We start from the raw sequence: 25,633 nt of genomic DNA, 5'->3' as shown, positions 1-25,633 counted from the left end.
AGTACCGGGGGTGGGAGGGGTGGCAGGAGGGCCAGTGAAGGGCGGAGATGGTGACTAAGGGAGGGGTGTGCTGATCTGGACTGGGGCCTGGGCTGGGGGCGGGAGTGAGCCTGTCCGTGCTTTTCCCCAACGGAAGGCACCGTGCATCCCGGACACAGAAGCCATTGTAGCTCTTCAGGCTCGGTCTCCCGGGCAGACTGCGCTGGGCATATCGATATGCAGCGTCCACGTCCACCCTGTGGGTCCAGGAGTGAGCCCAAAGCGGGGCTCAGCACTTACAGGGGGATGGAGGGGGAGTGGAGATGGCCAGACGACAGGGGAAGGGGGGACATTGGAGTCCCCGCATTCTGGACCGGACACGACACTCATGCTGGCTGCAGGACAATAGCAGAGCCACCTACAGGCTGGGGGGGGTCGGTGAGTTATGGGGCTAAGATAGGGTGTGATAAAGGCACGAAGTGGGCCTCGGGCCTGCCGGGGAGGGAGGATGGGCGAGGTCTGGGCAGGGAGGGGATGGACTTCTCATGCCCTCCCCGTCGGGTTGGGCTCTGGAGCGGGATCCTGAGCACAGTCCCGGCCAGCAGCACCCCTATCGGGTGTGCCCTGGGAAAGCGACCCCACGGAGGGCCGCCGGGGGATGTCGGGGCTCAGACCAGCGCGTAGTCGAATTGGCCGCGCTCGAGCGCCTCCTTGTGGTCGGTCCAGGACGAGGCGGGCATGCGGCTGTAGGGGTCGAGCAGGATGCGCACGCAGCGCACCATCAGCAGCACTAGCACCACAAGCAGGCAGAGCACGAAGGCGAACACCGTGCGCTGCTCGGCGTCCAGGCCCGCGCTCGCCGGGGGCCCCGTCGACGGCGGCAGCGGCTCGGGGGACAGCGTCCACGTCGCGCTCATGTCTCACATCGCCGCGCGCCCTGCGGACGAGAGACCGACCCGGGAAGCGGGGATGAGGCTTTTCCTTCCCACGTCGCCCTCCGACCTTGCCTGTTCCCCGTCCCCCTTCCCCCGTTTCCAATCTCCGGGCAACGCCCATGCCTGGCCAGTAGACACGTCGCCAATGCCACGCGGGGACCCAACTCTGTGCAGGTGGGGGCAGTGAGCAGACAGAGGGAGCCCCAACCCGACCGGCCCGCGCACAACAGGTGCGACCGCGCGGCCCGGGGGCGCGGCGGGGACCCGGCCTCGCTTCCCGCTTGCTGCCTTTGTTCTCAGCGTCTCGGGGACCCCCTCCCCCACCACCCCCGCCGTGTCCCTCACCCTGGCCTCGACCGCGACGGGGACGGAGCGCCCGGCGGCCGCGCTCTCCTCCGGGACCCGCGCCGGCTCCGCTATCGGCCTTTCCACGGCGGTGGTGGCAGCAGCGGCGGCGGCCCCAGCTCAGCCCACCCCACCCGCCCCTGGAGCAGCAGAGACCGAGGCGGGCAAGGCGCGAGCGAGCCGGGCCGCCGCGGCAGTTCCCATGGCGACAGGGGCGGGGCCGCGGATGGGGGCGGAGGCTGCGCAGGGAGCGGCGCACGGCACCGACCCCGCCCCGGCCTCTGGATCACCGCGCCCCCGCCAGGCGGAGCCGTAGGCAATCAGGACCCCACTCTCCCCACTGCCGTAAGCTCCCCAGATGACTCCCATCCCTACCTTAGCGCCCGCACCCCGATTCTCCTCCACGATGGATCCCTCACCCAGATTCCCTGTTTGGGATCCCAGTGCCCTCCAACATCGCTCATATGGCCACTCAAGCTCTAACCTTGGAGACCCCAACGCTCAGAGACCCCCGACCAAATCTCGGACACCTCTCTAGTTTTTCTTGTTACTGGTCTCCCGCTTCCCACCCCCACCTCCCCACCTCCGCGCCCCCTAGGGGGATGCAGGGTCCTGACCAAGCAAGGTGCCCCCTCTGGGGCTGCAGTTCCTTGAGTGACCTTGACCAAGGCCTTCCTATGACCACGTGGCCCACACCCACACCACATTGACAGACACCTCGGACCACCCAAGTTGCTCTCCTGAACTTCAGTGTTTTATTATCATTTCCAAAGCTCAGACATACATACAGGATAATAAGGGCACTGTTAAATTTTTTTTAAAATGGAGCTAAAACGGCCTGGTTGATGTGGCCAGTGGGCCTCACCACGCTGACCCCAGAGGAGTCCCTGGACAAGGGTCTCTTGGCACTCACTGTCTGGCCGTGTGCCCTGGTGACCTGCTGGCCAGCAGCCCTTTGGGGGCAAAGGGCGGTGCAGGGGCTGGCACTGTGGGGAGCAGCCCTTGGCAGCCACGGGCACTTCCCTGTCCAGCTGTTTCTGCAGCTGCCCTGGATAAGAGCAGGGAAGAGCCAACAGTCTTGTCCAGAGGTCTGTTGCCACAGGTGGACATCGGTCCCACCCCATGTGGCTGCCGTGTGATGATCCAGCCCCAAAGACCAGGTTGTGGTGCCATGGTCAGAGGATCTGCTCTGTGCTAGAAGCGGAGATGTCTAAGAGCCGCCAGGCCGCATAGGGGTTGAGCTCATCCTGGTCCCGGCACAGTGCCCACACGTACAGCATACGTAGCACCTTGTCCTGTAGGAGACGGAAGGGTGAGGGCCAGGGGCCGAGAGCAGGCTCGCACCCACATGGGACAAGGGACTGCGGAGGGCGGGACAAGACCAGGCTGCCAGGTCAGGACGCAGCGACACTGGGGGGGACCAGGAGAGGTGTTGGGGTGTTGGCCTGGGCCTGGGGTCCAGAATAGAGGCTGGAACTGGACAGGTCAGTCACCCTCTGATCTCCACCAGGCCCACCTCAGGCCCTGGAACTTCTCAAGGCACCAGCCTGCTGTCCCCTCCGTCACAGAACCTCCTGGCTCTCAACAGCCATCAGTGCAGGGTGACTGAACATCGCCATACAACTGGCCCTGGGCTGGTTGCCTGCCCCATCCTGCCCCCTCCCTTCACTCACCGGGTTGCCCTCAACCACCTCGCCTTTGGGGTTCTTGATCACCATCACCAGCTGAGCCTGGAAGGTGACGATCAGCACAGGCCCCTGCTCCATCATCTTGCCCATGGCCAGCTGCGGGGAAGCCAACAGGGTGGGTGGGCCTCAGAGAACGGTCGCCGGCCACCTCCCTGCTGCTCCCCTCGAGATGGAGAGCCCTGGGATGCTGCCAGGAAGGGGCCCCCGCACCTTGACACCTCAACTCATCACCCTGGAGGGACCCTGAGAAGCCGCCCCAAGTCAGCACCCCATGGCCATTGGCTCCTGCTGGCCTGTTTCCAGGTAGGGATTCCCAGAGACAAGTAAGATGGAATTCGAACTGAGAATCCATGTGGGCTCCTGACACCCTGGCAGCCTCTTGGTCCCCAGACTGGGGCTGTGTGGGGGCACAGAGAAGCCAGTGCTGGCATACCCTCAGCCCCGAACAGGGAAGAAATTGGAGTGATGGTGGCAGAGCAGACCGTCGGCGGCCTGAGAACTACTGGCAAACCCCCACCCTTCCCAGGGAAGGTACAGGCACAGCACTGCCTTGGGGGACCCTCAGGGCCCTGAGGTTTGGGCAGCAGCACCCCTATGCCTACCACTTGCCTGAGAATAGTCCAACCACAGGACTATGGAAAACTTTTACTGCAAGGGACCTTTGAGGTCATATAATCTATAAGCACCGCCTGTGCTGGAACTCCTCCAGGGACAGGGAACTCACTCCTCATGATCTGCATACCTTCCCACCCCAGGGTCAATGCAGCCCGCCTGGGAAGAGACACTTACATCGACGTTGTCAATGTCCAGAATACGGGAGTGGAACTGGAGGCCCAGAGCCTTGGCCTGCTGGATCGGGTGGGCCAGCTGGCTATAGGTCTGCAACAAGAGGCCGACATGCCTGTGTGACAACCGCCCAAACATGAGCCACGCCAAGGCACCACACCACAGGAGGGCAGCTGTAGGCAGCTCACTGGCAGTTTCGTGATTTCAGCTCTTGAATTTCCAGAAATGGCCCCCGTGCCTGGGTGTGCTTACACCAGCAGCGGCTGATGCCAGGAGCATGGGTCCAAGCACAGAAGCTGGTGCCACTTGTTGGCTGGCCTGAGTCACATGCTGCCCTCTCATTATAAAGACAACACTGTGTCAGGACTACTGAATAAAAGCTTTAATCAGCGAAGTAGGTGATTCTCCTGGAACACATCTGAGATGCACTCATAGGGAAGTGGAGGCCTCCCTGGCTGATCTTAAACAGTGCCACATTTACCTCAAAGTCTTGGCCTGGAATCAAACGATTTTCTAGGATTTGTCCTACCCCACAGGTGGCTCTGAAACCAGCTGCATTATTCTCACTGACCAGCCCCTCATGGGTGGCTGACGGCTGCAGGCAGCCTGTTCCTCCTATGGGGCAGTGATGCCCTAAATGACATTCAATCTCCTCGCGCCTGATCCCAGGCGCAGGGCATATAGTCCCTGGGACATGTGCAGCTTCGTATCACAACAGGCAACTGTGACGGAAGACATTCTAGTAGCATCTACTTTTTATGGAAACAACTAATCACCAAGAAAAAAAGAAAAGGTGCCCATACTACTTCTTGTGAGTTTCTTAAAGATGACATTTAAAAAACACTTTTGTGCGTGGTTACAACTTCAGCTGTGTTTCTAGGGGCACCAGCAGTTCTCTGGCAAAGGAAGTCAGCAACCTCCTAATGGTCCCAAAGTAAAAAAAAACAACAACACAAAACACTCATAATTGTGGGCTGCCAATGGCTCTGTCGGTTAGAGCACGTGCTCTTAACAACAAGGTTGCCGGTTCGACTCCCGCATGAAATGGTGGGCTACGCCCCCACGCAACTGAACTTGAAGCTGAGCTGTGCCCTCCACAACTAAGATTAAAGGACAGCAACTTGACTTGGAGCTGATGGGTCCTGGAAAAAACATTGTTCCCAAAAAAAACCACATTGTACACAAAACACTCATAACTGCCTGCTGGATTAGTCACCGTGCAGGGGAGTGTTTAAAAAGAAAATCTGACATCTTCTCCTCTGCTTTTTCCAAGTTGTTTGTGAGCTGGTACAGAATAGAATCAGCCCAAAAGCCTCTGGATTGCTTAATATAATACAAAGAAGCTGGACAAAAAGACCCATGAAAACACAGGCCAGGGAGTGAACACAGTGATGCGAGGCAGCCAGAGGAAACAGGGAGGCTGCCAGGAACTGGGCGGACAGCACGCAGCCCTGACCCTGAGCCCTAACTCCGGGAAGCAGTGGGGTCTCATTAGGACCCATGGCTCCTGCCCAGGCAAGAAATCTAATAACATCTGTTTTGACCTATGTTCTGGGATCTCCCAGCAAGAACAGCTAATGAATTCATTCAGTGCTTCGTGTGTCCTGAACGCTGCTTCTGTATTCACGCTGTACCCTCACAATCCCACGAGACAGGGACAACGATGTAACTCTGGCCGAGGGAAGGGAGGGGACACAGGCCACTGGGACCTGAAACCATGCTCTCTCCAGCACCTGTGGGGGAATGGCTAATGCACCCCAGAGTTATTCAATGTCCCTTTCTACCCGACCCTTGGGCCCCAAGCCTGTACCCAGGCCATCCTGGCCATGGGGCCTTGCTTTACATCACTCAGGGCCACCTGAAACAAGGCAGGTGGACAGGCTCCAATGAACCCCCATTTCACTCAGATCGCTTCCCCTACGATCGCTTTTTTTAGCCCCCTTATGAGCCTTCTTAACCAGAACTAAGACGGGGGAGGGTTCTGGATGACAAGAGGCAGGAGGACTGCCCCAGCCCCAGGCCATCCTTCAGACCAAGTGAGGGAGGAGAGAGAGCACATTGGAGGGCCCATCCCTGACTGGTTTCATCTGGAACCACCAGCCACCTGACCCTCAGCGAGTCCCGCAGTTACGTGGCACCTCGCCCACAGCGTGGAGGTGCAGGACGTGCAAAGGGACCGAAGGCTCTGTGCTGGCGGGTGTGTCAGACACAGGAACCTCCCCTTGACCACGACAACAGGCCCTGTCGTGCCCTTTCCAGACCAGCCACCCAAGCAGACCTTCTCCAAACTGTGATTTCTTTTTAGGCCTAAATAGAAAGGAAAGTACTCACAGCTTCATAGCACCAATCTTTGAGAATGTCGAGGTCGCCAGAAATCATGGCCTAAAAAGGGAAAGACAAAAGAAAAAAATAAGTGTGAGAATGAGAGTGGGCTCTGGGGACAGCACTTTCAAGAGTGTTCTCCAGTGAGAGCCTTTCCTCTGTAGACCCCCTCCCCACCCTGTGGGTTCGGCCGAGGAAGGAAGGGGCACTTGGGACAGGCTGCAGCAGGGTGTGCTGCCTCCCCAGGTCTGTGGGAGCAAAGCCCCTGTATGTGTGACAATGGGGTGGCCCAGAGTAGGTCCCAAGGGCTTGGTGGGAGGAAGAGGAAGGTGGCAGTGTGCTAGTCTCTTACCCTGGCTGGGAAATTGAGCCAAGGAGGTGAGAAGCTGCTTCTGCCTCCCCTGGGGATGCAACTTTGGATGGCCAGGCCCACATTGTGACAGGAAGTCTCCTGCCAGTGAGGGTGGTCTGGGGGAGGGACTGGGGCAGGGACGGAAATCCCAGGGTGGGTTCCCAAGCAGCACTGGGGGTGCTTCCACAGAAACCTGGAGTCAGGGCTGGATCTGGGGAGCATCAAGGAGGACAGCAGAGAGGGGAGAAGGGGGGCTAGGTGCCCATGGAAAACTGCAGGTGGGTCAAGCACCAAGCCACCCTCACTCCAGAAGAAACCGCCTGAGCTTAGGCTGCTGCTTTTGGTCATCGCTCCATTCCCACCTCTGCCCAGCCATGCCCAAAGTGGCATGAGGGACCTGGGCAATCACGTGGAGGCCGGAGAGAGGGAGGTGGCAGGCAGAGGGGACAGGCATCCACACAAGGTCGGAGAGCTTTTCTGCGGCCCCACTGGGGAAGCCCAAAGGCCTGGCTTGACTGGGCTGGAGGCTGCCCGGGCTCCAGCCACGTCTGGGGGCTGGGAAAAAGCAGTCGACCTTGGGCAGAGGCCTTGTGGAGGGTGGGACCTTGAGCAAGTTGCCACCCACTACTCCCCATTTCTGAGCCAAAAGGAGGGGCAAGGGGACCAGAGATGGGATTAAGATTCCTAGAGACCTAGGAGGGAGGAAAGCCACAGCCCCCCACCCGCCCTGCTGCTGCCTTCCTGCCCTGAGGGTCTGGCCGGAGCTGGTATGCACTCCCCAGGCCCTCCTCACAGCTTGCCCCAAAAGCAGCCCGCTTCTCCCTGACTCCTGAAAGGCCTCTGACCCCTGGCAGCCATGAGGGAAGAACTTCAGACAGAGAACATGAAGAAAACAAAAGGTGAGAAGAGACTCAGTTGTGGGACAGACACATCCCATGGGTGAGGCCAGAAAATGTCACAGCCACCATCACTGGGACCAGAGGGGGCAACGTGCAACAGATACCTTTTCAGAGGTACTTGACAGACAAGGGCTGGGTGTGGCGGGCTTAGGCCTCTGAAAATGGAAGCCTTGTCTCTGCTCCGAACACACCCTCTTGGCTACCGTATTTGCCGGCGTATAAGACGATTTTTTGGCCCTGAAAAATATGCCTCCAAGTGGGGGGTCGTCTTATACGCCAGGTACACTTCAGATAGACTGCCCATAGTGCTTGCCCCGTGCCATAGTGGCCTCCCGATGCCCGCCCACTTCATTCCACATACCGTTCAGGCATCAGCCGCGCTGCTGGGTGTATGCTCGGCTGTTATGCGATTTTGCTGTTATGCGATTTTACCACACTCGCAAAATCGCACACAGCCGACCATACACCCAGTATGATAGCGCAAAATCGCGAATCGCGATACCATACTGGGTGTATGGTCGGCTGTGTGCGATTTTGCGAGTGTGGTAAATTCGGGTTACCGTATATTTCTTTACATATGCATTGAAGATTCGCGATTTTGCGCTATCATGGTGCCTGTTAGAATGTTGAAGAGCTCACACTTGCGCACTAGTGAGGTCCCAGGGAGATGCTGATGCAAGGGTGGACCAGACTACTATAGTGACAGGGCGGGCAAACAGGGAGCAGGGACCAATCAAATCAGGCTTTGTATACAGCCAACAGCCAACCACAATACTGCACCATTGTACAGTACAGCATAGAAAATGTCGACCAGTCAAACCCCTATCATCCCTATCATGGCACCAGCCAAAAGAAAGAAGTATGATGCAAATTTTAAACTGAAAGTTATAAACTTTGCTAAGGAAAATAATAATTGTGCTGCTGCAAGACAATATGGAGTAACAGAAAAGATGGTTCGGGACTGGAAATCAAATGAGAAAGCATTAAAGAGTATGCCAAGGGGTAAGTGTGCATTAAGAAGAAGCACCCCACACTGGCCAGAATTCGAAAAACATGTAGCAGACATGGTGGCTCAACATCGCCAAAACGGTTATGTGGTGACACGAAATACAATACGCTTGTTTGCACTTCAGTGGGCAAAATCAAATCTGATATTGTTTTACCTTTTATTTGGTGTGGAAGGTGTGCGGAAGAGGGGGTAGTCTTATACGGCGAGTATATAACAAACTCTGTATTTTGAGTGGAAATGTTAGGGGGTCGTCTTATACGCCCAGTCGTCTTATACGCCGGCAAATACGGTAAATGCCGCTAAAGGAACTTTCAATCTGGTGAGGAGGGGCCTGAGGAGTGGGGCACTCACCTCCAATACGTTGGGGATGATGTCATTCTCACACTGCTGCAGGAACCGCTCCTTGTCAAAGGCAGGGTCCACACGCAAGATCTCCGTGAGCACCTCTGACATCTCGGTCTTTGAGAACAGGCCCCCTGGGGGCAGCCAAGCCAGGAGTTGGTAGGGAGCCTGGAACCCCTCCCTGCTGCCTGCCCATGGGTGTGGGGGTGGGGCATGACAGTCCTGGGACTGTCCACTCACCCAGCAAGTCTGTGACCTTGTCTGTCAGTGCGCGGGAGGCCCGGATGAGCGCGTTGTCACTCTCGTCATACTTCATCTTCATCTCGAAGAACCCTGCAGGAGACAGAGGCAGGTCAGGTGTCCCTTCTGGAAAGATACCCCCAGTCCCCAACTTCTGGGTGCTCCCTGTGGCCCTGCTTCAGACACAGGTCAGGTAGATAAGGGGACCTCTCTGCTCTGCGCCTGCTTCCTCAGCTGTGCATGGAGACTGGGACCTGCCAACCTACCTCAGGGGGCTGCAGAGACGGCTCAGCTGTGGGCCTAGGGGACTGTGCAAACAAGGAAACACAGGCCTCTAGCGGTCCCCACAAGACAAGGGACAAGGGTGAGTGGCCTGGCCCCACTTCTTGTCAGCATCTAGGAAGCCCCGTGCCCCAGTGAGAGCAGAGAACTCCAGGGTCCTGAGCAGGCTTCAGCTCTATCTGCACCAGGGTTCTTGGCCTCCCATCCTCCCTTGAGTGAGCATCTCTCGAAATCCACAGCCACCATTGTGCCTGGCCACCCCACTGCCACCACCACCACCTCTAGTGACAGCCAAGATGGTGAGCCAGTCCTGACAGTAATGCCCCTGCCCACCGGCCACCTAGAGGCTGACGCCCTACTGCTCACTCACTGGGTGACCCTGCGGAAATGAGTGCTCCTCTCTGACCCGTCTCCTTCTCTGTCAAGGGGGATCTGGCTTGTGCCCAGCACCCGGGAAGTGTTCAGTTAGTGTCCCCTGTCACTGCCAAGTTTCGGGGACGGGAACACTCACGGTTGAACACCACATTGTTGTCCCTGAAGTCCTTCCACTGCTGGTACCACCTGGAGTCCTTGTGCAGCACGACCCCCAGGGCCTCCCTGTGGGAGACGGGGCAGCTGGTGACCAGCAGCTGGGGGACCGCGGGGAGGAGGCAGCTCAGGGGCTGTGGTGACCCCGTCCTCATCCAGTGGCCTCCTGTCTTCTCTCTTGCCCTTCTCACCACCTACCCTCCCCCAAATCCTCTCAAGGGAGCCAGGAAGCCTGGAGCAGAAAACAAACTCAATAACTGACTTCTGTGGGCCTGAAGGGGAGGCGGTGAGGGGGTCCCTGACCGGCCTGCTACCTACTCATTGGGCTCAAACACTTTCTCTTCCTTGAACTTCTCTCCGGCAAACTCCTTCCTCTTCCTGAGCCGCTCGGGCCTCCGGTAGGGCCCGGTCTGGCCCAGGACACTGTCGTCGAGTTCCTTCTTCACTGACTCCACCCCCTGGAGGAGAGCACAGAAGGCACGGGGGAGGTGCTGGGGACCCTCCTGACACCCCCAGACCACTGTCGGCCTATGTAATTGTGCCCAAAGACAGGGAGTGCCTGCCATGCACCTACCTCGGGCCCAGCGGCACACCGGGGGCTCGCTTTCCCCAGGTCTTACGGTTATGTAGCCCAGAGCACCCACCTAGCCCACCGCAGGCAATGACATGCCTGAGCCTCCAGGGAGACCCCAGCTCTGCCTGACTTCCCCGCTTCCCTCCAGGAGCAGCAGGCTGCCCCCAGATGACCCTCAGATGACGAGACTGACACCTCAGTCTCCTTGGAAACCCAAGGGACATCCTAAGTTCTGCCTCTGCCCCACTCCTCTCATCTGAGCAGACCCAAAGTCTGTGTCCACCTTCCCAAACCTCTGCAATCCACCCCTACCCCCACGGGCAGGTGTACGAGGGCCACCCAAGACTCTGGCCTCCTGTACCACTGCCAGAGTCCTCGATGGTGGCCATGCCTCTTCTACACCCAATGTAGGCGTACCTCGCTTTATTGCACCTTGCAGATATTGACTTTTTTTTTTCTTTTTTTTTTTTACAAACTGAAGGTAAGACCCTCCACCAGCAAAAAGATTACAACTTGCTAAAGGCTCAGATGATGGTGAGCATTTTTTAGCAAAAACAGTATTTTTTAATTAAAGTCTGCACATTGTCTTTTTTAGACATAATGCCATTGCATACTTAACAGACTACAGTATAGTGTAAATGTAACTTTTCTAGGCACCAGGAAAGCACCAAATTTCTATGGCTGGCTTTACTGTGGTGTTCACTTTATCACTGGTCTGGAACCTAACCTGCAATATCTCTGAGGTCTGCCTGTATCCTTCTTTGGCTCCTTGTCACTTTCTGGAAATCTAAGGTCCCCTGTGTGGCCCGCCGGACCGCTCCGACGGGCCCTGCTTTCCCTTGGCCTCACTCTGAGCCCCCTGCAGTTGCTCTGGCCATGCCAAGTTGTGTGGGGTGCCCCGAGCAGGCTGTGTTTGCACCCCGTTTAGGGCCTGCTCTCTTCTGCCTGTGACCCCTTCCCCTGTGTTCCTCTGTCACATGTCACTCAGGAATTGCCTGTCCCCCAGACCCCTGGAGAGCAGGAACTCAGACTTTTACTCCTGTGGCCCCCGTGGTAAGGTTCAACAAGTGCTAGTGGGGTGAATTCAGGACCTCAAGTCATCCCGAATGCGACAGATCTCTGGGTTATGGACGCAAGCTCAGGGAGTGAGCAGCTGAGTGCGGGTGAGGCTCACAGTACATTGACTTGCAGTTCCCTAGGGCTGTGACTTACCCAAGGCCACCCAGCCAGGAGGAGAGCGAGGATCTGGCACCTCCAGTGGGCCCTCCCCACCAGTCTGTCCCACTGCACTCCCTGGCGTAGCCAGTCCTCTCTGGGGCTGAGCGCTGAAGTGGGAGCGCTGGCTCTCGGCTTCAGAGCAGGCCAGAGCCCAGAGTATCTTCGGCCACAGGCCGCAGTGTCCAACTCACCTGGGAGAGGGCTTTGAAGGCCGCGGTCCTGCCCAGCTTCTCCCCGCCCTTGGACACCGTCTCGGCTGACTGCTTGGCGGTCTTGGCTGCTTCCTCCATACCCTCCTTGATTTTCCGGCCAAGGTCGCTTTTACTGACTCCGTCAAGACTCTACTGAGACAGAAGGGAGGGGGTGTCAGCGCAGTACCCCTCGGGGGCCCACAGGAGCTTCCCTGGAACTAAGGCCAGACCAGTCTTCCAAAAAGCGGGTGGGAGCTGGTGCTCTGAACTCACCTGGCTATAGAGGTCCCTCAACTCAGGTGCATACGTTCAAGAACACTGCCTACAATTTCTGGGGTGCTGGACCCTGGGTCAACTGGCCTTTCCCCAGAATAGGCAGGAGCCCTGAATCCCTGCAGGATTCCATAGGAGCAGCAGCCCAGAGGTAAGAAGGTGAGGGTATGCCCAATATTGGGCTGGCCTCATACAGAACCATGCACAACCTATCCCCCACCCCAGCCACAAGAACAACAACAGAAAAACCCCAGAAGCAATAAAAAGGAAGCTCCCACACTGTCTCCACCCTCCCTTGGGTGCAAAGTCCCCTCTTCTATTTTTAGGCAGGCAGGAAAAAAATCCTCATTTTATCCTCACTATGGGCTGTTGGCTCACCCACTTCTAACTTAAGTAGCAAACTGCCGGACAGGTGGGCGAGTCCGACTTCTCCTCCTTCCTGAGGGGTGTTTGTATTTGGACTCCAGAAGCCTCCAGGCCAGGCTGGCTCTCCCCTCACTAGCCCCCCAGCCCCCCAACCATGCCTGCTCTCCTCGGCTCCCAGCACACCTCTCCTGAGAGAGGAGCCGTGGCCAAGAAGCAGAGGGGACCCAGAGGCCGTTACCTCCTTCACGGTGCCTGTAATCTCCCCCAGCTTCTTCTTAATCACCTCGCTTGTCCGCACAGTTTCGGATTCAATTGTTTTCTACAGTAAAGAGTGTTGTTTCCTTTTGTTACCACGCAGCAGTTACTGGACAGTCAAAGGCTCAAAGATGCATTTTCTCAGCAGCCCCTTCCTCCTCCAAACCGCCCCCACCCCAAAAGCCCCTCACTGCCCCACCGCCTGGTCTGCAGATCTTAGCAGCTGAGGGCCGACAGACTGGGACCCTCCTGAGCACAGGAGCTGCCAGCCCTGCATCTTGCTCTAGGTGGCAAGGGGGATCTTGCCTGTCAGCTCATCAGTATTCTCCTGTCCCACTGTCCCTCACCCAGCCACCAACCACTGCAGCGTCTCCCGCACCCCGGCCACCCCATCCAACCTCAGCCTGCTTGGCCCCCGAAGGACCGCTCAGCCCACTCCCCTTCCTTAATGAAAAGGAAGGGCCATCTTCCACTGGGCTGAGTCGCCCACAGGTAGTTAGGTCCACGTGGGTGGGCGACTTGGGGACACTCAGAAGCAACAGGCCTTGCCAATGGCCTGGGGGGGCGGGACTCAAGAGAACAAAAACCGAGGGACCTGGGGCAGATGCCCATACCCCCATTCACAGTGGTGGGCTCTTGGCAGCTGCTCTGTAAGAGGTAGCAGTGGGGATTGGTAATTACACCAGCACTGTGACCCACTTTCTACCCATTTCACCCAGAGGACCATGACCAGGAGGCTCTCGACAGCAATGCATCTCAAACCCAGTCCTCGAAGGGTCATTGGGGGCTGTGGACACACAGATTCTAACCCAGCAGGTCGACAGGGCTCTGAGACCCTTTATTTCTCACAAGCTCCCAGGAGAAGTCAGTGCGACCCACTCCTTTCCCCTAGGCTGCTATCATCAGTGAGGTGACCTCACCTCCACATAAGCCACTCCTCCCCCAATCAGGCCCACACTGAGCTCCTCGCACTGTCCCGGGTCCAGGGAAATCCTGGCTCTGAAAGCAAGAGTGCCCACCGAGGGAGAGACGATGCAAAGGGACTCACGTATTTCCTCCTGGCTTCCTGGAGTGCATCTGACTCTTCCAACTTCCGGGCCTCGTCTCGGAACTTTTTTATACTTTCTTTCATTTCTTTGTTTTTGGCTAATTCTTGTTTGATGTTATCTAGCAAGCCGGACAGAAAGCCTTTTCTGCTTCCAGAAGAATAGGATTTGGACTAGAAAGAATGTAAAAGGAATGAAGGATTTTTAATTTTTTCCTTTCTATTGATACAGTTTAACAATGGAATAGCTACCTTTTTATTTTCATAAGAATGATACAAGACAAATTTAAAAAGCATCAGGTGATAAACTGTGGGACATCCAGACAACGAAGTATTATTCAGCGATAAAAAGAAATGAGCTGTCAAGCCGTGAAAAAACATGGAGGAACCCTAAATGCAGGTTATTAAATGAAAGAAGCAAATCTGAAAAGGCTACGTACATACTGTAAGATTCCAACTGTATGACATTCTAGAAAAGTGAGACAGTGAAAGGATCAGTGGTTGCCAGAGGTTGGGTTTCCAGTTAAATAGGCAGAACATAGGATTTTTAGGGCAACGGAGATATTCTGTATAATACTTTCATGGTGGATACATGTCATTAAATTTTGTCAAAACTCATAGAATGGACAACACAGAGAGTGAACCCTATTGAAACAATGGACTTCAGTTAATAACAATGTATCCACATCAGCTCACTAGCTGTTAACAAATGTCCCAATGGAATGCAAGATCTGAATAATAGGGAAACTGCTGAGGGGGAGAGGTGTATGGAAACTCTCTGTACTTTCTGTTCAATTTTTCTGTAAATCTAAAACTGCTCAAAAAAAATAAAGTCTATTAAAAATAAAACAAAATGCCAGGTTCCTTCTCCAAGAGAGGAAATGCTGGACGAGAAACAGTCGCAGCTTAGAATACTCATGGGGATTCAAACACGCTCACCCATGGCCAAAGTCAACACCCAAGGGGCCCTTGCCCCAGGACTGGAGTTGAAAGGACTCTGTGGCTCCTCATCCATAAGGAGCTGGTACAGGGTGGGGTTTCTGGGGCTGGGGTAAAGTCTTCCTTCTCCCAAGTCCCCAGCTGGAACTCATATGTCACCCAAGAGGCTAGGGCCTGGCACAAACCTCCCTCTTGGCCCACAGGGTCACAAGCACCAAGAGCCCAAGCTCAGAGTTCCCCTCCATGGGAAAACCCAACACACCGAGAAGCCAGACCCTAGGGACGTCAGAAGTGGCCCAGCTCCAGGCACAAGCACCGCTGTTGTACAATGCTCAAGACACAGGCTTCAGGGCAGGCGGAGCTGGGTTTAGATCTCTGCTTTGCCACCCGTGTAACGAAGAGTAGGCTCAGAGAAGAGAAAGCTTAAAGAGCGATTACGAGAGACTCAAGTCACTAGGAGGCAGCTGCGTGTGCTCAGCTGCTCCCGCCACTTCCACCATGGTGTGCTGGGTATGTCGCCATGGCTGGGGGCTCATTTTACTGGTTTCAGGGGTGACTGCCTCCCTGGACCCTGTCAAGCCCCGGGAAAAGCTGCGCCAAGCCCAGGTGCTGCTCCACAGGAGGGGCGGCCAGGCCTGGTGATGGCAGACCGCCATCTCGTCTAGATGCACCCTGGCCAGCCTTTCTCTCCAGGGGAGTCCAGGTTCTGAGACTGTCAGGGACCATGCCACCATGCAGCAGCCCTGTCACTCACTCGGGCTACAAACGATAGGTGGGTGGAGGGAGACTGGACAATAAAGGGGAAGGACCACAGGGCCTGTCCCATTCCTGTAAACAGCCCCAGGAGAGGATCAGGGAGATAAAGCCTGAGTGAGACAGGCGCAGGTAACTAGGTGCCTGCATGGAAATAGCCAAGAGGAGACTAGGAAGGGAGAGTGTGGGCTGCCCAATGCGGACTAGGGAAGAGTGTCAGGTTTGGGGCTTTCCTGTCTGTGGTAGTACCAACAGAAGCATGGTTAAGAGGAGTGACAGGGAGGGCAAAAGCTCTAGAAAAATGTTACCTGTGAGAAACAACATAAAAGATGGGGGAGATGTAGCCTGGGGAAACTGAGCCCCAGGATATGATGGGTGACTCTGCTTAAATGCCTATAGGGCTGTCACCCAGAAAAGAATACAGCTTTCCTTGGTGAAGGCCCCATCGGTCACAGGGACATGGATCTCAGTTCAGTACAAGGGATGCTCTTCTAGCCATCAGAGCTGACATAACGTGCCACTTTGTGAGGCAGGGGCCCTATCCCGAACAACGCTGAGCACTTCTGGGGATGTGGAGAGGACCAGGCACACTGGGCTCTGGAACTCTGAAGGCCTTGGATATGGAAGGCCTGCCAGTCAGAGGCCACTGGCAATATGGGCAACATCCTGCAGCCCTCTCTCCTGTCAACGAGGTCTGATTTTTGAGGCCTCCCCCCTTCAATCTGCTCGTTCGTGTCCTGAATTACTCACCAGGGACAGCTCTCCACCTGGCCGACATATCTGATAGGTACCATGGGGTAATGGCACTAAGTTGTGGCTGGATAGAAAATGGATTCCACTGCTGAGGCATCTCTAATTGGGAGAGAAAAGAGAAAGATCCACTCAGATAAGAGGGTGACTAGAAAATTAAGTAGGCCACACTAAAAAAGCAGGGGCTGCCTGAGACGCATTTGCCAATTTTTATCGCATGCCTGGCACATGCCAGCCACTCTACAATCTTCCCAAGTTCTGAGAAGCCAGTGGAATCTGGTAAATAGAGAAAACACAGGATCTCTATCTCAGGGCCTACACCTACCCTCCTGCCTCTGAACCTGGGGGAAACCAGGTGAGTCCCAGGAAACGCTAACCTATGGTGGAAGAAGGCTAAATGTGTCAGTTTAATTTAATCCCTTAGTCTGAAAACGGGCAGGCTGAACCTCGATGCTGGTGGCAAGCAGTCTTCTCTCACAAGCCCACCCCACTCCTGCTGGCCTTGTAGTACCAGAAACCTGGGCTTTCAGAGGTAAACACTGATAACTTTCTGTCCTAAGTACAACCCTGGAATAAACCTACCATGTCCTGGTCCAGGGTTGGGCTCCAAGCACAGCAACTTAGGGAGTCACTTGGGCAAATATGCTGCTGATAAATTGAACTGGCATCTTAAGATGCTTAACCATAGAGCTGGGAGGACTATGGGTGGAGCTGGGCCCCTTGTTAACACTATAATCCTGACATCCCTTTATCCTTATGGTAATTTCTGGGGGGAGGGATCAGAATAAAGGGATTAGCCGTCTTGGAATCCGGGGTCTATCTTCCTGCACGTGGGTTGCCGGTTGGAGCCCGGTGTAGGAGGTGTGCGTTCTTGCACTGCGGTGGCCGTTTTCGTTTCTTTTTCCTTTTCCCGAATAAACCGTTTCTTTTGTGGATTACTTGGAGAGTTATTTTTTGCCAGTCAACACTGCCAACCTCATGTGAAAGGCATTTCTTCTCCTACCAAATAATGAACTTAAGCTCTATGAACAAAGGGCCTGTGCAGGTTGTTCAACGCTGCACGCTAGCACCCAGCACAGAGCCAGGCACACTGATGTCAATAACCTGATAGAACCATTCTTCCATTGCCACATTCCCTGGGCCATTCCTCTCTGTTCCATGCCTCCTGTCTCCAGAAACCCTAGGCAACATCCCAAACTTACACAGATACTACCATCTCTTATAGCTACTCAAGAGTAACTCTTGGGAGTTTAAATAACTTGTTGTACTTCTCTAAATGCCTACACCCATTGATCCTGGAGCCACTGACTTCAGCAAGTCTGAAATAGAAGTAGATGGTTGTCGAATTTAGGAGAGAAATTCCATAGCAGAACCAAACCTGAGGGTAGTTCCCCCTTGATCTTGTGTCCAAATCCAAAAACGTGTAAATGCAACCTCTAACCCCTGACTCAAAAGACAAGCAGCCAAGAAAAAGAAAATCTGTCCTGGGTCAAAGACACCTTTTTTCACTCAGATTCCAATGAACTGTTTTCCTTCTTCCAGAGTCTGCCTCTGGAGTCAGACTGACCTCTGCTTTGGATCTGGTCAGCCACTCCCCTAGCTCTGAGACTGTGGGCAGGTTGCTTAACCAGGCTGTACCGTTTCCTAACCTGTGAAATAGCGACAAGCAGTAGCAACATTAAATACTACTTTCTGCGTGAGCTTTACACGCCTTGACTCCCACCATCCCTCGAGCCCAAGCTCTTAGCAAGGGCGAGAGTTACCTTCCGCACTTTAACAAAGATGTACAGGAGAGGCAATGCAGGAAATGCTCTCGACAGGGGCCCTGGCATATAAACGTGACTCATGCCTGTCACGGCTTTTTGCCTTCTCGCTTTTCTCCATTGGGTGCCAAGGCCTCCTTTCACTCCCTGGTGCACGTGGGGTCTCACTAGGAGGCGAGGGACGCCGATCGGCTCCCTGCCCAGCCCCGCGCAACGCCGCCCCTGCCCAGCACGCTCAGGTCCGGCTCTCAAGCCTCGCTTCGGGCCCCCTGTCCCAGCCTCCGCTGACTCAACGACCCAACCCCAAGCCTCTCGCCTGCCCCAGGGAAGGGCCGAAGGGGCCAAAGGCCTGAGAAGGAAACCCTGCAGGTCACGGGCCCGGAGGTCCTGAGGCCGGCTATCCTCCCAACTCCCCCCGGTCCCCCTGGCCCCGCAGGTCGGCTCACCCGCGGGCAGCGGCACCAGGATCCCCGCAGCGCCGCTGCCGCCATGTTGGAGGATCCCTTGTGACCTTCTTTCGGCGCGGCGCGATGGCGTCATCCTTCGCGTCTTGCTGGGGCGCCATCGGCCTGGGAAAAGCGAGACAGGGGGCGGGGTTGAGGAGAGAAAAGGCTGCGATTGGACAGAACTCCCAAGGGAGGCAGGACCTTGGAGAGAGGTCTGCTATAGGGGCGGGGCCTGATAGGAGCGGGGAATTCCTAGAGAGCTAGGCCTTTGATAGAACAGAATTTGCGGGACCTGTGACTGGATGCGACCCGAAGGGCGGGAACTCCTGTGTGGCAGAGACCTATGGTTGGATAAGACTACAAAGGGGCGGAGCCTGAGGGCGTGGATTCCGACGCGAGCGATGCTTCACCTGTAGAACACAAGGGGTCCTTTCTGGTGGCCAGAAGGACGAGTAGGCAGAATTACACATCACAAGTACGAATTCAGTTGGATTCTGACTCATTGAGCAGCGAACCAGCCCGACAGTGATTGACTCTAGCTCTCACTGACAATGACAGGATGACTGACAGTGACCAACAGACGGGCAACTGAGTTGCTGCAAGAACAAGAGCCAGAGCGAATGAGCTCACTTTTGTAGAACACTTTGGGAAGGCGCCTGATGGTTTTGGTCCAGAACAGGAAGCGGACGCTGAGACCAAGCTGAGTGTGAGCCACCCCTCCATCGATTCAGTGTGAATGAACACACCTTGCCCTGAAGAATCTCAGGCCTCTGTCATTTCAGCACCCAGATACTATTTTCCATTTAGAGAATGCCGCCACCAAGTGGCGGTACCTTGACGTGGCCATGCTGTCTGAGGCTGGGGAGAGGAAGGTCTGGTTCCTTGGGAGAGTTAATGTATGTATGTTGTGTTTGCCCTATTGAAGCCTTTTGCATTAATAAATTGTGATAATGTCTATGGGACTTGAAAGGGGGCAACATACACTCCCTGGCTTCAGGATTAGATAGACCTGCGTTTTCTGTTCCTCAAGAGCTCCACCTCAAGGTGGGAGTAAGGGCTGAGGTCTCCACTCTGGCTTTGTTTGAAATGCCTTCACTCCAAGAGGAGAAAACTAGTTAAGTGGTTGGGATATACAGGTTTGTTGTTGAGAAGAAGGTCTGGGCTTCTTAGTTGTAGCTGGGACCATGGAGTTGAACAAGGGCACCCAAGGAGAATGTGTCAAACAGGCATATCAAAAGCCCAAAGGTAAAGTTGAGGGCAAAGAGTCCTTAAAGGAGACTGGGCAGGACTGGTCAACAGGTAGGAGGAGGATCTGGAGGGCCTTGGAGAAGGCGATGGAGTAATCAGTGTTGATTACTGCAGAGAACTCAGGCAAGACAGGTGAGGCCAGAACTGTCATCCATCATCCTTTGCATTTTTACAATACGGAGGTCCTTGGGGAGACAAGCAAGAGGGTTTGGGTTGAATGGTGGCTGTGGAAGTCAGATTTCAGTGGGTTGAGATTTTTTTTTTACAGGGGTGTGTTGGAATCAGTGTGTACTGACTGGTGAGAGCCAACTGTCAAATTTTTAGGAATTTTGAAGCCAGTTGCTAAATACAGCCATGATTTAAAAATTAATTGTATAAACTTATGACCAAATGGATTATATTAAGACAAAGGTAATAAATACTCAGAACTCAACACTTCCTAATTATTTTACTACATGTTACTATCTTTGCTGCTGAATTATTTATACATATCATGTCTGTACTCTGGAAATACTATAAGATATGTGCTGCTGCATTGCTTACCGAGTCTGTGTTTAATGATGCCACATTAGTAGTTTGAAATTGGCCATAGTGGGACTGTTTACACCAGAAATTGACAAACACTACAGATCAGGAGCTTTTTGGTTTGTTTGGAGGGACAATTATTAAACATTAATCAGCACATAGAGCGAGTGCCCAGAGACTCCTGAGAAATCTCTGCTGTGAGTAAAAGGTGAAATGACAACAGCTTGGAGAAACAAGTGTGGAGGAGTGAGGGTGGTTTGTTTGTTTTCCCACCTTTATATTTTGAAAAGTTTCAAAGCTACAAAAAAGTTGCAAGAATACTATAATAAACACTTATATACCCTCCACCTAGATTCATTTTGCCATACTTGCTTTAGCATTCTCTCTCTAATATGTACACACACACAGACACACAGACACACACACACAGTCTGACAATTAAGTTCACGAACTCATTCTAGAAAAAGTGCTATATACCTCATTGCTGAATATTAATCACTGTGGTCACCTTTGAAGTACTCCCCTTGGGAAGCTGTGCACCAATGCCAGCACCTAGCCCACCCTTCAAAGCAATTTTGGAACTCTTTTTCTGGAATGGCCATCAGTGCTGTTGTCATATTACCTTTGATGTCCTGAATGTCATCAAAATGTCTTCCTTTCAATATTTCCTTTATCTTCGGGTAAAGAAAGAAGTCATTGGGGGCCAGATCAGGTGAGTAGGAAGGGCGTTCTAATACAGTTATTTGTTTACTGGCTAAAAACTCCCTCACAGACAGTGCCATGTGAGCTGGTGCCTTGTCGTCATGCAAGAGCCATGAATTGTTGGTGAAAAGTTCAGGTGGTCTTAAAATTTTCCACACAGCCTTTTCAGCACTTCCAAATAGTAAACTTGGTTAACTGTTTGTCCAGTTGGTACAAATTCATAATGAATAATTCCTCTGATATTAAAATAGTTTAGCAACATCTTTGCAACAAGTTTGTGAAAATTGTCAGACTGCGTGGGCGCGCGTATACATACATACATACATACATACATACAGGAGGTGCCAAAAAAATGTATACACATTTTAAGAAAGGAAAAAACTATTAAAATTATGCTGATGGTAACCACTTTGAGCACCTCTTGTAATTGCAGAAGTCAAATGTGACTTGTATTCATCTTTTGTTTTTGGTATATGTTGAGTATTACAATTTTAATAGTTTTCCTTCCTTAAAATGTGTATACTTTTTTGGGCACTATATATACATATATATGTATATACGTATATATGTATATATATATATATATATATCCATACAAATATGTATAAAAATATACACAGACGGTTCTCTACTTATGATGGTCCAACTGAGGATTTTTCAACTTTACAATGGTGTGAAAGCCATATGCATTTAGTAGAAACTGTATTTCAAATTTTGAATTTGGATCTTTTCCCGGGCTAACGATACGCAGTACGATCTTCTCCTGTGATACTGGGCAGCGGCAGCGAGATGACTGTGCCCAGCTGGAGGCTAATAAGTGTCTGAGCAGGTTTACGGAAGGCAGCGCGGAAGGCTGGGCTACGTGTGATGTTCGGTAGGTTAGTGTATCAGGTGCGTTTTCCACTTATGGTATTTTCAATATATCGGGACATAACCTGTCATAAGTGGAGGAGCATCTTTACAAAAAATCTGTTTGTTTTGCTAAACCATTTGGAAGAGAGTTGCAGACACCATGATGCTTCTCCTTCAATACTTAACTATGTATCCCCTAAGGGCATTATCTATGAGACCACAATGCCATTATCATCCCAAGACAGTCATTATCATTGATTAAATAATTCAAATTCAATCAAATAAAACTGTTATTCTTTCCCCAATTTTCTTTATATATCTTTCAAACAAAATCTAGGGTTTAATCAAATTTCACTTATTACATTTGGTTATCACTTCTCTCAGTTCCCTTTAATCTAGAGAAGTCCCCATATTTTTTGTGTGTGTGGGGGTGTGTGTATGGAGAGTCTTGCCTGACTTTCATGATTTTGAAGTCCTGTTGTTTTGTAAAAATATCCCACATTCTGGGGCTGGCTGAGTAGCTCAGTTGGTTAAGAGCTCACTCAAGAGTGTGAGCTCTGAGTAACAGGGTCACCAGTTCGATTCCTGGCCTGAGTTGAGCTGCTGCTGAGCTGCCAACAGGTGGCAGGATGGCTCAGCAAAAAAAAAAAAAAAAGTCCCACATTCTGAAGTTGACTGATTGGTTCAGCGTGATTAGTTTCAATTTTTTCAAGAATGTTCCGTGGGTGATGTTCAATGGGTATAGTTTCAGATATGCAAGACGAGTAAGTTCTAGAGCTCTGCTCTGCTGTGAGACATAGCACCTCTAGTTAACAACACTGTATTGTGCACTTAACATTTTATTAAGAGGGTAGACCTCACCTCAAGTGTTCTTTACCCCCCTACCTCCTAAAACATCCCCAAGAAACAAAAGGATACGAGGAAACTTTGGAAGTGATGGATATGTTTATTACCTTGATTGTGACGATGGTGTCACAGATGTGTGCATATGTCCAAATTCATCAAATTGTATACATTAAAATGTATACATCAAATTGCATACAATAGTATACATTAAATATACATAGAAATGTAGGATACGCAGGTTTTGTATATCAATTATACCTCAATAAACCTCACATGGTGGAAGGGGCAAGGGATTTCTGTGGTGCACTGGGGTACTTTTGTAAGAAGCATCCAGAAAACGTAATGGCTTAAAACAGGTAAGTGTGCTCTCACATTTTTTACGTGTCAGGAACCTGGGGGCCATCCAGCTGGTCCTCTGGTTCAGGGTGTCCTACAAGTTTGCAATCAAGGTGTGAGGTGGAGCTGTGATCTCCTTAAGTCTCAACTGGGGAAGGTTCTGCTCCAATATCATTCACGTGGCTGTTGGCAAGATTCAGTTCCTTGCTAGCTATTGGATAAAGGGACTCAATTTCTCACTGACTATTGGCTGGTGACCCTCCTCAGTTCTTTGCCACGTGGGCATATGGCAGCTTCCAACATGGCAGCTGGCTTCCACTGAAGATGCAAGAGGGGGCCAGCAAGACAGAGTCAGAATCTTCTGTAACCTAATCTCGGATGTGACAGCCCATTGCAATTGTCATATTCTGTTAGTTAAAATGGACTCCCTAGGGCCTGCCTACATTCAAGGGGACAGGGTCAGACAGGAGCATGAATATAGGAGATGGGGGTCATGGAGAGCACTTTAGAGGCTACCCCCCACCCACACTCTTCATAAGGGTGAGAGTAGTTTGATTTTACGGCCTGAGGAGGGTGAGACTCGGGACTCAGGGATAACTCCAGCCTTATTTGTTATTGTTGTGCCGTAACAGAACCTGGGACCTGGGCACTTTCTATCTTTTTGTGCTTAGAGATTTCCTTCTTGGCCTATGAGTGTTATCATTTTTTGTTACCGTTCCTTGAAAACTTGAAGAAAGAAAAATCTCACATTACCTGCAATTAGTCATGTTGACAGCATGTACTCCTGACAGGATGTGATATGATGAGAAGGGCCCTTCACCTCTGGGATTTTCCTCCCAAAACCTATCACTGCAGGCTAACCATGAGAAAAACCTCAGACAGCTCCCAACTGACAGAGATTCTATACAATTCCTGACCAGTCCTCTTGCTTGGTGTCAAGGTCCTCAGAAACAAGGAAAGCCTGAGAGACTGTCCCAGCCAAGAGGAGCCTAAGTGGATGTGACAGTGAAATGTCATAGGGGTTTCTGGGCCACAGAAAGGACACTAGGGAAATTGTGAGGAAATCTGAATAAAGTATGGACTTTAGTTAATGATAATGCATCAGTATTGGTTTGTTAATTGTAACAAAACGTACTAATCTAAGATGTTACAAATGGGGAAATGGTGTGGGGTGTATATGAGCTCTGTACCATCTTTGCTATTTTTCTGTAAATCTGTACTAAAAGAAAAGTTTACTTTTTAAAAGGTCTACTTATTATTTGTAAGGTGTAAACTTTGGTATACACATTATTTTATTAAGTGTAACATTCACATCCTCTGTGTCATGATTTTTTATGAACGGATGCATAGATTTAATGTAATCACCTTACTAAACAGTACTTGCTTCTCCTTATGGGTATTAATATAAGAAACAATTAGTGAGCATTCTTCTTTTTGTTAAATACAAACTATTTTTTAGAGCAGTTTTAGGTTCACAGCGAAATCGAGCGTAAGCACAGATTTCCCATAGACCCCCCTGGCCCCAGCAGCCTCCCCCACTATCGATATGGCATCAGAATGGTGCAGTTGTTATAATGGATGAGCCCACATTGACACGTTATTATCACCCAAGTCCATAGTTGACATTAGGGGTCGTTCTTGGTGTTGTACATTCTGTGGGGTTTGACAAATACTTAACGACGTGTCCATCATACAGAGTAGTTTTACTGCCCTAAAAATCCTCTGTGCTCTGCTTATTCGTCCCTCTCTCCCCCCGAGTCCCTGGCAGCCACTGATCCTTTTGCCTGTTCCAGGACGTCATCCAGTTGGAGTCATCCATTATGTTGGCTTTTCAGATTGGCTTCTTTCACTCAGTAACATGCATGTAGGGTTCCTCCATGTCTTTTCATGACGTGATGGCTCATTTCTTTTTAGAGCTGAATAATATTCCATTGGCTGAATGGACCAGAGTTTATTTATCCATTCACCTGCTGAAGAACATCTTGGTTGCTTCCACATTTTGGTAATTGTGAATAAAGCTGCTATAAACATCTGAGTGCAGGGTTTCTTTTTTACTATTAAAATTTATTGGGGTGACAATGGTCAACAAAACTACACAGGTTTCAATGTGTGCAGGTTTTTGTATGAGTTCTCACTTCATTTGGATAAGTACCAAGGAGTACGATTGCTGGATCAGTTATTTCTTTTTTATATGCTCAATATGCCATAGAATACTATCCAGTTCTCATTGTGATTATGTTTCTGTCAATTTCTTCCATTCCTAACATTTTTTCATTTGGTTATTAAATTTTATGAAGCATATACATTTAATAAGGCCAGTTCTACAATTTTATGGTAATGTTTATCATTATATCATCAGGTTCTTCATCTTTGTGACCAAAATGATATTTTTTTCTAGTATTGGTATCGCCAACCAAATAATCTTAATAACAATAATAGCTACAATTTATCAAGCTCTTACTAGGCCAGGCAGTGTGCCAGGTGCTTCATATGCTGATTTACTTGGGCCCTTTGTGGCTGTAAAGAACCTGAATGTGGGAGGCGGGCATCTAACCATGCAGCTAGGCCCTGTGGGCACAACTAGATGGTCCCTCTGGCCTCACGGAGACTGGATTTGGACAAGCTACATCCTTAGCAAAAGAAGTCTGCAGCCTCCAGCCTAGTGCTCCTCCCGCTCCCCTTCTCCCAGGGACGCCCTCAACGGCTGTAAGAGCTGAATGGTGTCCCTCCAAAGCCATGTGTTGAAGTCCTAACCCCCAGCACCTCAGAATGTGGCTGTATTTGGAGAGAAGGCCTTTAAAGAGGTAATAAAGTTAAAACGAGGTCATTAGGGTGGGCCCTGAT

The 25,633-nt window shown here is 51.9% G+C and overlaps 2 protein-coding genes across 3 annotated transcripts; both read right to left on the bottom strand.

The window, feature by feature from the left end:
• Positions 1–6: 6 nt before the first annotated feature.
• On the bottom strand, positions 7–1,556 carry CTXN1 (cortexin 1). Its single transcript, XM_019667684.1, has 2 exons — positions 1,260–1,556; positions 7–916 (listed from the first exon to the last, which is right to left on the bottom strand). Exon 2 carries the CDS (start codon positions 894–896, stop codon positions 648–650), a length of 249 nt encoding a protein of 82 aa, XP_019523229.1. The 5' UTR covers positions 897–916; positions 1,260–1,556; the 3' UTR covers positions 7–647.
• A 435-nt stretch (positions 1,557–1,991) lies between these two features.
• On the bottom strand, positions 1,992–18,389 carry TIMM44 (translocase of inner mitochondrial membrane 44). 2 transcript variants are annotated; one of them, XM_019667682.1, is made up of 13 exons: positions 18,281–18,389; positions 16,072–16,173; positions 13,633–13,803; positions 12,568–12,648; positions 11,691–11,840; positions 10,026–10,165; positions 9,691–9,776; positions 8,898–8,990; positions 8,667–8,791; positions 6,065–6,115; positions 3,737–3,826; positions 2,933–3,043; positions 1,992–2,554 (listed from the first exon to the last, which is right to left on the bottom strand). In XM_019667682.1, exons 1-13 carry the CDS (start codon positions 18,323–18,325, stop codon positions 2,435–2,437), a joined length of 1,365 nt encoding a protein of 454 aa, XP_019523227.1. In that variant the 5' UTR covers positions 18,326–18,389; the 3' UTR covers positions 1,992–2,434. The 2 variants fall into 2 exon arrangements, with proteins under 2 accessions (XP_019523227.1, XP_019523228.1); XM_019667683.1 differs by lacking the exon at positions 18,281–18,389 and adding an exon at positions 16,654–18,014.
• Between the last annotated feature and the right edge of the window lie 7,244 nt (positions 18,390–25,633).

This window comes from Hipposideros armiger, unplaced genomic scaffold (genome assembly GCF_001890085.2).
Source record: "Hipposideros armiger isolate ML-2016 unplaced genomic scaffold, ASM189008v1 scaffold_502, whole genome shotgun sequence".
Taxonomy (NCBI): Eukaryota; Metazoa; Chordata; class Mammalia; order Chiroptera; family Hipposideridae; genus Hipposideros; species Hipposideros armiger.
This window is presented reverse-complemented; position numbering and strand designations above follow the sequence as displayed.